This window comes from Schistocerca nitens, chromosome 4 (genome assembly GCF_023898315.1).
Source record: "Schistocerca nitens isolate TAMUIC-IGC-003100 chromosome 4, iqSchNite1.1, whole genome shotgun sequence".
Lineage (NCBI taxonomy): Eukaryota > Metazoa > Arthropoda > Insecta > Orthoptera > Acrididae > Schistocerca > Schistocerca nitens.
The window spans coordinates 716,037,181-716,052,714 of NC_064617.1; the positions used below are offsets into that span (position 1 = coordinate 716,037,181).

The window sequence follows — 15,534 nt, forward strand, 5'->3', positions numbered from 1 at the left end:
GGGTAGATCACATAACTAATGAGTAAGTATTGAACAGGATTGGGGAGAAGAGAAGTTCGTGGCAAAACTTGACCAGAAGAAGGGATCGTTTGGTAGGACATGTTCTGAGGCATCAAGGGATCACCAATTTAGCATCGTGGAGGGTAAAAATTGTAGAGGGAGACCAAGAGATGGATACACTAAACAGATTCAGAAGGATGTAGGTTGCAGCAGGTACTGGGAGATGAAGAAGCTTGCACAGGATAGAGTAGCATGGAGAGCTGCATCAAACCAGTCTCAGGACTGAAGACCACAACAACAACAACAACAACAGTACATAATGTTTCTGAAAGTTCAACTTAGCTGACAATTAGGGTACAACTACCAACATGATACTAAGAATACACCACTGACCCACTGACTTCAGACAGAGCATGCAGAAGACTACTGCTTACAGCACCAGATAAAGAAAACTACACTGGTCATAAAAAAATTGTGCATAAAAATGAAATTAACAGTGAGTTGGATGTATATCAGGGTGTATATGTGGACAAGGAAAAAAAATTCCCAGATTTTTCCCAGATTTCATGGTTAAAAATACGCTTTTTCCATGTTGAGTGACAGTATACTTTTCCTTGGAACTGTAAAACTTATCAGTCCTTTGAATGATTATGGTTTTACACATCAATGCAGCATTTCCTAGCACTTTGGAAAACAAAACTCAGGGAGAAAAACACGTTTTGGAAATATGTTTGATGTGCAGCAACATGTTGTTGTTGTTGTTGTTGTGGTCTTCAGTCCCGAGACTGGTTTGATGTGGCTCTCCATGCTACTCTATCCTGTGCAAGCTTCATCATCTCCCAGTACCTACCGCAACCTACATCAACCATACAGTAAAGCTGCATGCCCTCGGGAAAAATTACGGCCATAGTTTCCCCTTGCTTTCAGCCGTTTGCAGTACCAGCACAGCAAGGCCTTCCATAATTATGTGAATGTATTTTAATTCACTTGATAGCTCTCCGCCACAGAAACCCATTTGTTTTCATTTGACATGAAAGTAATAAACGAAGAGGAAACAGGAAAATCACTGAACGTAAATACAGGTCTCATGGAGACTACCCACTTCCCCACTGCAACTCATACTGCTTTGTGCATCAGCCCTGGATCTATGATATTGCCGAACCAGGGCAATACTTCACTAATCCTGCTACAATCACCGGTTTAGTTATCCTGCGTTTATTCTCTGGTTAGGTGTTATTACATTTTTGTACAATGCATTTTCTGCACTTCTCCCAGAATAGAACTCTAGCGGCTGCTAGCAGTGGACTGTACAACTGGCCCTTACTAGTGTAGTGGTCTGGCCAAAAATTTTCTGTTAAAATTTCATTTTCTTGGATGAGAAGATAATAAGCAGTATTTTTTGCCTGTTATTCCTATTAGTCATTTATTTCCATTCTGGTAGTCTGAATCTATTGATTTCGCTAGTTTCCAGAATGAGATTTTCACTTTACAGTGGAGTGTGCGCTGATATGAAACTTCCTGGCAGATTAAAACTGTGTGCCAGACTGAGACTCTAACTCGGGACCTTTGCTTTTCATGGGCAAGTGCTCTACCATCTGAGCTACCCAAGCACAACTCACGCCCTGTCCTCACAGCTTTACTTCCGCCAGTTTTAATCTGTCAGGAAGTTTCGATTTCACTAGTAATTACAACAATGCTGACCATTCGCAAACCCAATCAACCACATAAACAGTTATTGGCATTCACGCGTTCGGCTTCATTCCACTCAGCTCGTATAGCTCCGTCCCATTTTGTCTGCAGGAAAGTTTATTTCTAGATGCAATGGGGATTCCCCTGGCAGATACACCACATATACTATGCATGTATTCAAAAATCAACTCACGATTCATTCAGAAATCAACTTAGAATGTGTTCAAAAACCAACAGGGATGTGTTTCAAAATCATACGAATAATCGATAGACCAATGATGCTAGGCGCTTTACGAAACAAGGTTTCTTTCCTCAAGAATAGTAATTTGCCCCCCCATCCCCCGAAATTGCCGTCCGGGGCAGATACCTCAGTTTGCCCCCGCCCCCTAGATCCAGGCCTGTTGCACATGCATGAATCTGAATCTTAGGTGCACCAGTCCCGGTAGCATCTGGCTGCTTGCTGCTACTGCTTATGCAGCTAACTGCCGCACTTCTGTAACCAGAAGCAGAAGGTAATTCTCAACTGCGCATATGCATGAGCTCGCTCCCAACTGCTCAAGTTAATCTATGTAAACAGATGTGACATCACGTTCATCGTAGGCAATTTGTTGTTATTAAGCACTGCTTCATCTTTCTAAAGCCTTTGACACATTTTGTTGTTGGCAGACGCATATATGAGCACTGTGTTTTTTTGTTGTATGTGGCACATTTCCTTTGCACCATAAGTTTTATTTTCATTTTTTTCTCTCATTCATGTTTTATTGCTGTAGTGAGATACTGTAATATCCTTTGTTTGAGTATTGGTTCTTACCAGTCAAAGTTGCCTAAATTTAACTGAAAACTAAAATGATGAAAAATTCCTGGAATTCTAAAAAATTCCCAGATCTCTCGGTTGTCCCGGGTCATATACACCCAGTATATTTACTGTTCATCAATCACACTGGGAAAATGTTTTTAATTACTGCTATTCTGGAAATATTGGCACTAATAACAAAAATAAATCTATTCCAACACCAAACTACTCCTTTATGCATGCTTCTTTTCTGTCAAATTACATTTGTAATTTGCTATAGCTAACTTTAGTTTTAATATAATATTAAAATGAGATTAATTATGTAGTCAATTAATACAATTTCACTAAACACTGAATATTCACATCACTTTTCAATGATCCCTGTGGACATTTCTGATTATTATAATTGTGCAATTTACACCACCCAAAACTTCTCAGCAGCTGCATCTTCTTTTGTGTAAAATATAGTTTAATAGGCAGTGCATTTATTTTGCCCCATGGCAACAAAATTTTTTTCTACCATGATTTAAATGACATTTTCAAGAAACAACTGCAAGGAAAATGAATCTAAGAGAGGAAACAAATCAATGATATTCACAAGAAGAAATTTTATCATTATCAATTCAATTTAATTTGAGTGTAAATAACATTCATAAAATACAGCAGAACTAGAAAAATAATAATATACAGTTTCTTAAATGCAATACAAAGAAAATGTCTAATCCTCTATAATGCATATCAGCTATTATTACTGATACATACTGACAACCTTATGCTGTGATGTAAGTAAAATATTCATCAGTCAATTTTAAAGCCACTCTCATCCAGATATGTATGTATGTTATGTATGTATGTATGTACAAATATGAAGTTACATCTTTGGTCACAAAACATTAACAATGATGTATCACACTGGCAACATTTATACTGGCTAACGTCTACTTCTCTAAGACTTTTGTTTAAAAAATCACAGTATAGTGAAACAATAAAATTATTAGGGAATGGTTTGAGCATTTACTGGGCTATCACATTGCATTACAGAATCACAGTTAACTGTGCTAATAGCTATCAGAAAGTATGTTCAACACTTATCCCAATGATTCTGTTATGATCATCATAATGACTCTGCATTACAACTAAATTATGATTTATGTAAATTCTTCAGCTATGGGAGTCGACTGGACCCACCAGGAGAGCAAACATAGTGCATCACACTGTTAACCATGTAGCGTTTTATGTGCTGTACTTTGATATTTTTGATCAGTATTCAAATTGCTTTCAGTTCAACATCAGAAGGTGAGTTGACAATTGGTCTGAACATACGACTGGCACATGTGTTTCCTGACATGGTAACACTGATTACAGGTGAATTAGGCACCACAACTCCAATGTGAGAATCTGGAAATACAGAAAACACATTAGTCTAGAACTAGCTACAGATGGAGAGGAAAGGATTTAAGTCCCAATTCATGCACACAACAAGATGATACATGTATGTGCAAAATATTTTGGATTTTTTGTATCTCCTTTATAAGTACATCAGAGGAAATCACCAGAAAAATAGATGCATTCTAATGTTATCAATTTTTTGGATGTGGGGTAGCAGCTATTATACTTTAACAGTAATAACTATTTACATTCAGTAACTCTTGAAACATGTAACTGAATTGATCAAGTAATGTTAAATTGAAACTTCCTGGCAGATTAAAACAGTGTGCCCGACCAAGACTCGAACTCGGGACCTTTGCCTTTCACGGGCAAGTGCTCTTACAACTGAGCTACCGAAGCACGACTCACGCCCAGTACTCTCAGCTTTACTTCCGCCAGTACCTCGTCTCATTCTGGAATGTTAAATTGATTGAATGGAAATAATCATACTGAGAACAGATACAAAACTTCCATGGGATATTTATAGAGAACAGCCAAAATCAGATGAAAATGTTTATTCTGTTGAAACAGATTAGTCAAGTTTTCCGGTTACTTCACTCCTTTCTGTGCCTCACTAACATGGAATCTAGTTTATTTCTCCTTCTGTTGTAATATTTATGAAAGTTGATGTTCCATAAGACTGACTTTACTGTTAATAATCAACTATGCAATGTTTCTGAACTATGGTTACTTTGTCGTTCAAATATTTTGCTATACAGGGTTAAGGGGTTAAGGAATAAAAAGTGGTAAAATGAAATTTTCTAACACTTTCATGACCAAAGCCTACTGACAAGTGTGATGCAAAAGGTGACGAATTTAGATGTGCAAAAATAACTATAATGTATGACTTCCATTTCTTTCCATGTACAGAATGCCCATAATTGAAGTTCCAGTTTCAAAACACTGCAGAATGAGAAAATATGAACACCAACAAGTGTGCGGCACACGGCTATTTCTCAGTTAGCATGCGAGAGGTCTTTTAAAAGAACGATGATGTGCCAATATCCCAGCAAAAGTTATGGACACTCAAGGGCATGAAAGAAGGCACTTGTCCAATTTCTGCTACGGGTCTGTAGAAAATAATTAGAAAATTCGAAAAAGATAGGTTCTTTTGAAGTGCAGTGTGGCAGAGGGAGGAAAGCAGTTGATCTGATGTCTCTTGAAGGTGTAGCCACAGCATTGCAAGAGGGGTTGAGCAGTGGTGTGCAGCGCATGTGGAATTGTCTGAACAGTGGACATGCCTGCAAGCACTGTGCATAAAATCCTTCGGAACACTCTACACTGCTATCCATACAAAACCACCATGTTCAGTAGTTGCTCCCTGCTGACCTGCCAGCAGGACATATGGCCATATTTTTTGAGGAGATGAGTTCTGCAGATCCTGTTATCTGTACAGTCACTGGTAAACCCTATGAGACTTTCTGCACACCAACTTCATTCCAACTCTTCAACAGTGTGAATGTGTGGGTAGGATCATTTTTATAGTAGATGGCACTCCTCTGCACAATGCACAGCCAGTGAAGCGGCTGCTGCAGAGGCACTATGGGAATGTTACAATTATCAGCTGTCATTTCCCAACAGCCTAGCTGTCTACATCACCTGGTTTTAATCAGTGTGACTTCTGTATGTGGGGTTATCTGAAAGATAAGTGCTCCAATTACGAAGGCAGCTGAAATGCACAACACATTTTGAACATGACTCCGAGACATACTGCATGTTGTGGAATATGCTTATGGTTTCTCAATTTCAACCTGGTGGCAAAAAAGGTGGACAGCATAACAAACACCTCTTGTGCCAGTTATACAAAAAATATAAACCAATGTCATTTTGCTTTTTATGTTGTTTTTGGCCACAGGACAATTACCATATTTATCCAATTGTAAGATGAGGTTTTTTCCCAAATTTAGTCATTCAAAAAATATAGGGCTCTCTCATATTCACGGATTACACTATTGCTGCTGAGATTAACATTGTTTAATGAATGATTATAGGGGTCATCTTACATTTTCAGATGGGATTTTGGCCACTGATGATTTGTACAAATTTAGGGCTTAGCAAAAAATACCTGCATTCGAATAGCCTCAAGATTCCTGATACACCAAAGCACTTGATACAGTATCCATCTTGCTTGAACAATCATGTGACACTTGACTCACAGCACTAGTCGAGAAACTATGACTTAGCCAATACAACAATCTAATAATCTGTTTTAAAATTGACAATTTTGTGAAACAAAGTAGGAAATGGCATTAAATCGATCAACTTACATATTTTTGTTGTATATGAACAGGTTTTTAATAAAAGTTCTCACTGATGAGTAGATACAGTATACATATATTTATGCCACTTTTTAAATAGAGGTAACATTCAAAGGCGAAAATGTTGTCCCTCAAAATCCATTACTTAATTCTGAACCCCAGTCAATATTTTATTTGGTTCTGAGCAACTGTAATGATTTACCAAGGGGATTGCACAAGGAAATACAATCACTGTTCACATCCTAGAATACCAGGGAAAAACGTTACCAGCATTAGTACAAGATTGTGACATTCAGATGAAACAAGAAAATTAATCCAGAATTAATTGTCTAGAAAATAAAAATCTCATTACACTGACAGCAATGGTTACCACGAGAATTAACTATGGTGGAAATATCCACTGCGGAGATACTACAGACAGCTTATTTTGATTGTGGGATGAGCGAAAGTTTGAGAATTGTAGTGAATTGTGATTTTGATATTTTATTTACATATTTGTTGCTGTTGTTACATTTGTCCTGCTCCACTGTAGATACCTGCTGCCCTTGTTTCCCTGTTGCTGGAGCACAGCACTACGGAATGGTTGGAGGGGAAACAGCGACACCAGCTTGGCTGATAAACTGAACTATGGTGAGTGTGCGGAGGGAGGGTGCTGTGCAGCCAGCAAATTCTGCCGTCCTGCCAACCATGGGAAGCTACACTGTGTACTTTGGCTTTTTATGAATGTCTACCATATTGAAACTGCAGGTTGCCTGAATCAATTTGTACTTTGAACTGAACCAACTTTAAAATTGGACAAGTACTCATCAATAGCATACATTTCTGCAGAAAATAGTAAAAGTTTAGACTGGAGCTATTGGTGTATTCAGTGTTTCATGCAACAATGTTGTCAACACTCATCAGGAGGTATGACGGGAATGATAGGGGATGTGTCAGCTGCCAATTCTACACAGCCAGTGAGGTAGTGGCAGGCAGACAATATGGTTGGGAGCAAGAGACACAACATTCTCACATCAAACCACAACCCCGGAAAGAAAAATATTTGGCACAACAAAGATGTAAATTTTGCACCTGCCCTGTTAGAATGATGACTATAATGATTTATAATAGTGATACCACAGATGAGAGGCTAACTAAACAAAAAGGCAGTGAAGATAAAAATTAATGTAAAAATTTCTTTTTATTTATTTGTCCTTGTATTATCAAAATACAGAAACTCGGTAAATAACAAAGGTAAGAATGCACAAAACAAACTTTTTAGACAAGCCATAGCCATTGTATTGCAATTCATCTGTCATTTGTAGCCAACCCAATTGACATTAAGACACTTACAGTGCCATCTATTGCTAAAGTTTCATTAATTTTTTTCATACCACAGCTCTTCCCCCTGCATCAATAATATGGTATTCAAATTTGACATCTTTCTGAGCAGTGTTTTTAAACGGGCACTTTAATTATGGTCACCCTGTATATACCAACAATTTTGTTTTGTATATGGGTGCTTTGCAGCTTGCAAATACACACTGCTGCTCAATAATGTATGTTGTTTTTTCGCCCTATTTTACTGAAAGCCTAGTAATAAAGCACATGCCCATCTGCAGCAGCAAATACATAACACACACATACATTATCACCGCTATCCATCTGACAGCGATGTGGGCATGTAAGATGATAAGGAAAGAATATAAGCAGACCTCTTTCATCCCTTCATGCTTAATGCCTTTCCCGAAGGTGACGGCATCTTCCAGAATGACACTGTCTGTGTCACCAGCCCAGAATGGTTTGAGGAGCATGACAGTGAGCTCACATTGATGCATTGGGCACCTAATGCACCTGGACTGAACATGATGGAACACATCTGGACACTATTGTGTGTCAGCTCCATGCTCTCAAATCCCCAGCATATAAGTTACAGTAATTGTATGACCTATCCATAGACATCTGGTACTAAATACCATCTGAAACCTACTGAAGACTATATGCCATGCAAAGCAGAACTACAGCTGTACCGTGTTCCAAATGTGAACACACACACACACACACACACACACACACACACACACACACACACCTTGAAGCATCCAGGAATAGTCAAATTGGCAATGAAAGGGGCTGTGGGGAGTAAAAATTGTGCTGTGAGAAGTGGTGCATGCAGTGTGGTTAAGTGGTATCTATCACCAGATGGCATATTGCAGATCGCCTATTTGAAGTATCTTATGTTTATACGTTCAGGAATACTCGATATCTGTATAAATAGCAGCACCCTTTGTCCAGGAGTTGAGTTCTGTACTGGCAGTACATTGGCATTCAAACACTAAGGGTTGTATTTCATTGACAACCCTGCTTCCAGATTTGGACTTGATTGTGGTTTTGATGTGACATCCTTGGAGTAGATGTTGAGCACTTCAAAACATCCACATAACCATGGCTTTAATTAGACAATATGAAAACTGTTACTCACATGGACAGGAACCAGAATACAAGCAGTAACTCATTCTCAAGGTCTGTATATTCATGAGTCCAATGGATTCCAAGCCAGCACTAAGCCAACTGCACATCAGGCATCCATCAGTGTCTTCTGGAGACCCAGGTCAAGATTCAACAACATGGATGAAAAGATTCAACCTACAAACTATAAATAACAGATGGGATGACTTGAAATGTTTGGTAAATGTGTACTTTTACTTGGATGGCACAACCCAACAGTGGTACGAAAACAACAAAGAGAAGCTGGATAGTTGGGATAAATTCCAGCCTGCATTGAAGAAAAAGTTTGGCAACAATCAGCAGCAAGTCCACTTGGCAGAAGATCAACTGAAGAACAGGGTGTAACGTCATGTGGAAAAACAGTCCTACATACAGAATGTTTTGGCCCTATGCCACATTGTGAATCCAAATATGACCATAGTTGATAAAATCTTATACTGGAAGAAAAGAGTCTCACAAGACACACTACATTCTTCTTCAAAACAACGGAGGAATTCAAGTGGTGATGAAGCATTGAGGAAATGCAACAGAGAAAGAATCGGGGGAAAGAAGTATGTCTGACTCCTGAATGTGGTCCCTACAGCAGCTGTGAAAGACCATCACAACATTGCCTCTCTCATACAGTAGGCAGTGAGAGAAGAGACACACATTTTATGCAAACAGTACTGTTGGATAAAGTAAGCAAGAGATAGCAGGCATGAAATACTATCTGATACATCAGGAGGTAATATAGAATGTTGAAGAAGATGTGTACTGATCCAAAACACCAACCTCTGCCACCAGACAAATGCTGCAGGAAGAATATATTGGCCAACTCAGACTTACGCCTCATGACAATTCAGCACTGATGGTACAATCAACTCCTGTACCAAATATAATGCCATGTAGAAGAGCAGACAATCTGGGAGGCCAAAGAAACATGTTGTATGTTTCTGCACAGGAAGAAGGCCAGTTTTTGACGACTGCTATGCTATCACACAACAACTATCTTTCAAGTCAAATGAAGATGATTATAGTCGACCTGTGGGATGAAGTCAATATTCATACCCAGGACAATATCATGCTGCAACCATTTTCTGCTGTCATACAATGTAGTAGCCACTCACCTAGCTGTTGACTTGAGGAAAACTAAGTGAGGTAACCATCTATGGAGGCGAGACTGCCAAGATCGAAGTCCTCCATGCTCAATAGCCACCAAGTTGTCAGGAAATCTCTCTATCATCATCAGCCATGGCCAACCTGTGTCGCTGCTAGTCGACTAAATATGATTTATGCTACATGATCCAAAACCAATTGTGTTGAAAATCACAAATGCAGAAATACGTCCAGCTGACAGGAACATGTATTACAATAATAACTATCAATGACAGAACACAACCCTTCAAATTTGTTGTCTTAACAGAATGTAGTCATGTTAGTGTCAGATGGAACTTGTTGCATGCATCACAAGCAGCCATAGTGTGTGGAAGAACACAACTTCAGATTGATGAAGTTCTACCAACAAGAAAACAAAGACTCCTCCAGGCAGTTGCTTGTCTTTGAAGACGTTACTGCCATCGGCAAGGAGAGGAGTTCCACTCACCATTTAAGATGCTCATTTAAACTATGAGGCTTTTGTCAACAGCAAAAAGTAGCTATAACTCACAAAAGAAATCTACATGCCAGTGACAATAATAAGCACTGAGGATGAAAAAATGAAATGATTGTACGGCATTGTTGGCCGGGAGGCCCCATGCGGGGAAGTTCAGCTGCCGTATTGCAAGTCCCTTTTAGTTGACGCCACTTCGGCGACTTGCGAGTCAATGATGATGAAATGATGATGATGAACACACTGAGGATGATTACCCAAAATTATAGATCATTAATTGTCATAAGCAACCAGAACTCATCCCTAAAGGTAAGTGCTTAGGGACAACTGAGCCAGTCCAGGAAGGGCAGCTTAGTGCCAGCGACAAACAATAGTGTTCTGCTACAACTACAGATAATGAAAGGGGGGAAAGCTGCTATGGAACTGTCAATAGGATTTAGCCTAACTGAGTAATGACCTCGACAAGTGATAGCCATTCTGTGTCAGTTATTGGATGCTTACGAATCTGGAGAGGAGAAAATAAAGAGCAAGTGGCCAATGATAAATCACTGTATCAAGACTGGGGATCATTCATCAACTAGCCAAGGTTCGTATAGGCTGTCACTGGCTGAATGCTAGACAATCCAGGAAGCAGCAGAGAATATGCTGCAAGATGGCATCATGAAACTCAAGAGTCTCGTTCGTTCCCTCCTGTGGTTATTTTGAAGAAAACAGTACACTGCATTTCTCAGTCAACTATCTATGACTGAACAAAACTACAAAGATGTCTACTCATTGCTGTACACTAATGAGACCTCAGACTGCTTGAAAAGAGCGAAGTACTTCTCAATAACGAACATGCAGAAAGGCTACTGGAAAATCATGATTGATGAGGCTCACCGGGAAAAAAACCACCATATAACTCCTGATGGCCTCTGTGAGTTCAAAGTCATGCTGTTTGGACTGTGTGATGCTCCAGCCATCTTAGAACATGTGAGGGACAATGTGCTTCAAAACTTAAATGGACAATGTATATTTGCTATCTGGATGACATTTTCATTCTTTCAAAGACATTTGAAGAACATCTAAGCTACCTGACAACCATGATGAAATGTGTTCAGCCTTTGGGCCTCCACCTGAATGCAGAAAAATGCCTTATCATTGCCTGAGAAATAAAGATCTTGGGGTACTTAGTTAACAGCAATGGAATCCACCCCAAACCAGAGAAAATAAGAGCAGTCACCGATCTCCTGTCTACTTGGCACATGCGTGTTGATGTGAGAAGTTCTCAGAATGTGCGCATATTACCCCTGACTCATAAAGGACTTCTGTATCAAGGTACATCCCTTGCAAGGACTACTGCAGGGAAATACCAAATTTTCAGCAATTAAGTGCAAGAAATATCTTTACATGTCCTTATGGAGGCACTATCACCATCTCCAGTCCTAGTACTGTATTATGAGAATGACAAAACAAAACTTCACACTGATGCGAGCTGTTACGGAATAGGTGCAGCTCTGGCACAAATTCAGAAAGGTGCTAAGAAAGTGATAGCTTATGCTTACAACTCAGAGAGTAATTCCTCTCCAGCTGAGAAACAGAGCCTTGCAATTGTTTCAGCTATCAATATGTTCCGGCCATATTTATTTGGCAAACTATTCATAGTGTGACAGACCACCATTCTCTATGCTGGCTAACTTGACTGAAGGATCCATTAGGTCAACTGGTGAGATGGGCACTGAGACTTCAGGAATATGACATCAAAGTGATATACAAAAATTGATGCAAACACAAGGAATTCTTTGGTGAAACACAGCAACAGGGATGCAATCTTTGTCATTGCTGTATTAAATGACAATGCAGCTGAACAGATAGATGCACATGCCATAGTTATCCCCAGGGCATCTGGTGCCAATTGTGCCTGCAGAAGCGCACTTCCACTGAGATGGAATTAACTTCTTGGGTAGGTTTACGAAGTTGACAAACAGGAATTGATAGATAACAGTCTGCACTGAGTACCTCACACACTATGCTATCATCAAAATTTTGCTGATTGCTGAAGTTCTGGAAACTGCAAAGTTCCTTGTAGAAGACATCAGTTTGAAGTGCAACAGAACATCCCATGTGATGATCTCTGACTGTGGAAAACTTTTCCAGTCCAGAGTGTTAAGAGGTAATTCCCACTGCGACATATCCCACATAACAACTGCTTACCACAAATACAGAAGTGGCTTCACAGAATGCTTTACTAAGATACTGGCTGGCGTGCTCTCAATGTACGTCGATGTCAAACAGATTGGGATACAATACTGCTAGTCACAACATTCAAATACAACACAAGAAGCCACTACAGGCTTCACACCATTCTTTCTGCTCTACGGTCATGAAGGTAAAATGACAAGGGATACACTCTTCCCATGTCAATCAGGCAATAGTCAAGATTACTATGTGAAACACCTTATCACCAAGACTTTAGAAGCAAGACAGCCTGCTTGCTTAAGGACGCAGGAGGGAGACCAAGAGCATTATCGCGCCAAGAAACAGACCAGGAGATGTAGTAAGGATTTTTCCACCTATATAAAAAGTGAGACTATGCAGAAAGTTATTAAAGCACTACTTTGGGCTGCACTGTATCCTTTGTCATCAATTATCAAGGCTAGGATTATGACCCTTAATCAAGAAGAGAAAAGTGGAGACATCCTCTATATCCATCCCTACTACAGTCCTGAGGCACAGATCGACAATGGGAGGTTCAAGGAAACTGAAGACCCACTCAACAATTATGAAGCTTTGACACTCATAGTGAAGGTGACATAACAGCACAACTAGAACAAGGGAATCCCACCAGTACTACCATACAGAGGACCACTGACAAGATCTAGACCCAGGGTGCTGCAGTCTGCTCCAATGAGAACTTCTCAAATGGGAGGTTGCTGTATCTCCAGGAGGAGGGAGCAATGTCACTAACTCTGCTGCACGCAGTATAGTATAGGGGTTAGCGTAGCTGGCTGGCATGATGTGTGCAAAACCACCAGAAATTATCTGTTATTAAGTATTTATCATTTCTGGGAACTTCTTGAAATATCTTATGTTTGTAATATTTGTATATTCTGGAAAATTCAATGTCTGAATAAATAGCAGAAATGACCAGGACTGAGCTCTGTTCTGGCTAGATCTTGGTGTATGAAAAATGTACTTTCAGCACTGCACGTTACCTCATCAGATTTGGATCTGAGTGTGCTTTTGACATCAACATAGTAGAGGAAGACCGAAATTTAATACAGTAGACAGATTCAAATGGATACTGAATGAATTACACTAGTCACACAAGTCCAACATTAAGTTGTTCTAGCTGTGTAGAGAGCTGAAAACTAGCATTCACTGGATGAGCAAGAACTAGAGTAGATCTTGTGTCACACTGAAATTAGATTGGCACCTTTTAGTTCAGGTTAACAAATGTATTCTAGTTCAACTGTAGCAAAGACGAACAGCTGATAAACATACCTGACATCATTTTATTTAGCCCAGAAGCTCTTGACCTGTTGGACACCTTTGGAGATGTTCCCTTACTAGCACCTTCTTCTGTAAGTGTTCTTGAAGTGCTATCTGAAACCAGTTTACCCTTGCTGTGCTCCCAAGAATCATCTGTTGAGGCCTTCAGAGTCACGAGCTGAAACATTTTTATGATTCTTTTGATACATGAAATTTACAGATATAAAAAACAACTGTATGTTAGACTAACTAAATCAGAACCTCGCCTTTTACTGTTCTTACCAACTGAGCTATTACTGCAACACAGATACGATTAATCTGATAGAACTCTTGTCCAGCATTTACAGTGTATGGTTTGCAGTGGAGAGCACATGAGTTACCAGAATTAATTTCTCCCCTCTCTTTTATAATTTCAAATGGTAAGCAGCAAGACAGATTCTGAGTATACCTCCGAGGTCTGAAGTGCACAGTCATGTTCATTATGAAAGATATATGTTTGTGGAAGTTCTGACTAACTGCACTGTGATCTCTCGCAGCAACCTCCAATGGGTTTTATTAATGTCTTCTGTGATGTTCTCACACTGAATCAGTGAAATTGTGCATCTATTCTTTGAATACAATCTACTTATGCAGTTAATCCAACTAAACAATAGTCCTAGACCACCAAATAATACTAAAAAGCTGCCAAACAATGGGTTTGAATGAGTTAATCACACTTCCTTATGATTAATATGGCAAATAACTAGACACAGAAGCTTTCATTCATACCTTGCTGGTGTAGTACTACCGAGTGAAAGAATTTGGGAAAGAAATGGCTGAGCCACATCCACAACCTAGAGATGAGGAAGTCTTGCAACTACTCACTTTCTCAGCTGACTATTGCAATAATGAAAAGTTCATGTTATTATCAGTAGGAACTTGAATTTTGTTATATTCTGAGAACTGTGAAAACAAACATCTTTTGAAAAAATTTCAATAAACTGGAGATTTAATCCTATTTATATAGTGAAAGAAAGCTACCCCCTTTCTCTGAAAGCACTTGTACTAAGATACAGTGTAGATCAGCAGATAGGGAGGTGGAGAGAACAAGAGGTCCTGCTCAATACTATGGGTGGTTATTTTTGACCAATTCACTAATTGTCTACTGCTAAACACATTTTCAGCATCAAGGCACAAACACAGGATTCCCTACCACACTCTGATTATAGCTCTTGTTCCTTTCAACAAGACCATCACAAAACTTTTGACTTCTGCAGTCAACTCCACTACATGCTGCCTTAAGCACCGAGTCATTATCACCTAATCCTGCTATCTGTGATGGGTGTCTTACGTTCAGGTTGCTACCAGGCACTGAGGAACCCAAGTGGTTTCACTCTATACTATATATTTCTGGAGCACACCAGTGATGACAGTCAGTTAAATAGTTGTTAGATAGACCAGTTGCACAAGACATCGTAATATTGTGGTACAAGGAATTTTATAGACATCCCAAATTAATTTGTAAATATGGCTACAGGCAGAACATTTATAAGTTGTTTTGCTTTATTATTATTATTAAATAGACAGATGCGAGATGGCAATTCCTACCCCACCATCTTTTACACATTATAATAATAGCAATTTTCTACAGAATCAGAGGAGTTGTCAAGGTGAAATTTTTTCAGTTTTTCTTTTTCTTAATTTACTTTGCTGTCTGTTAACGCATTGTATATCACTGTGTAAGTGACCAAAAATTTTAGTTTCAGCACTGTGCACCCCTTTTTGTGCTAAAGACAACCTTAATGTGAGGTAATGAATGCTATTTTTCCTCCTGGTATTGT

General features: G+C 39.2%; 1 protein-coding gene across 1 annotated transcript in view; it reads right to left on the bottom strand.

The window, feature by feature from the left end:
- Window positions 1-3,144: 3,144 nt before the first annotated feature.
- The window catches only part of LOC126252782 (glutamine-dependent NAD(+) synthetase), a 223,538-nt gene continuing 211,148 nt past the window's right edge, over window positions 3,145-15,534 (bottom strand). Inside the window, exons 15-16 of the mRNA XM_049953713.1 lie at window positions 13,727-13,892; window positions 3,145-3,880 (exon numbers count right to left, since the gene is read on the bottom strand). Coding sequence (XP_049809670.1) covers window positions 3,750-3,880; window positions 13,727-13,892 — 297 coding nt within the window. The 3' untranslated portion in view covers window positions 3,145-3,749. The remainder of the gene's footprint in view (window positions 3,881-13,726; window positions 13,893-15,534) is intronic.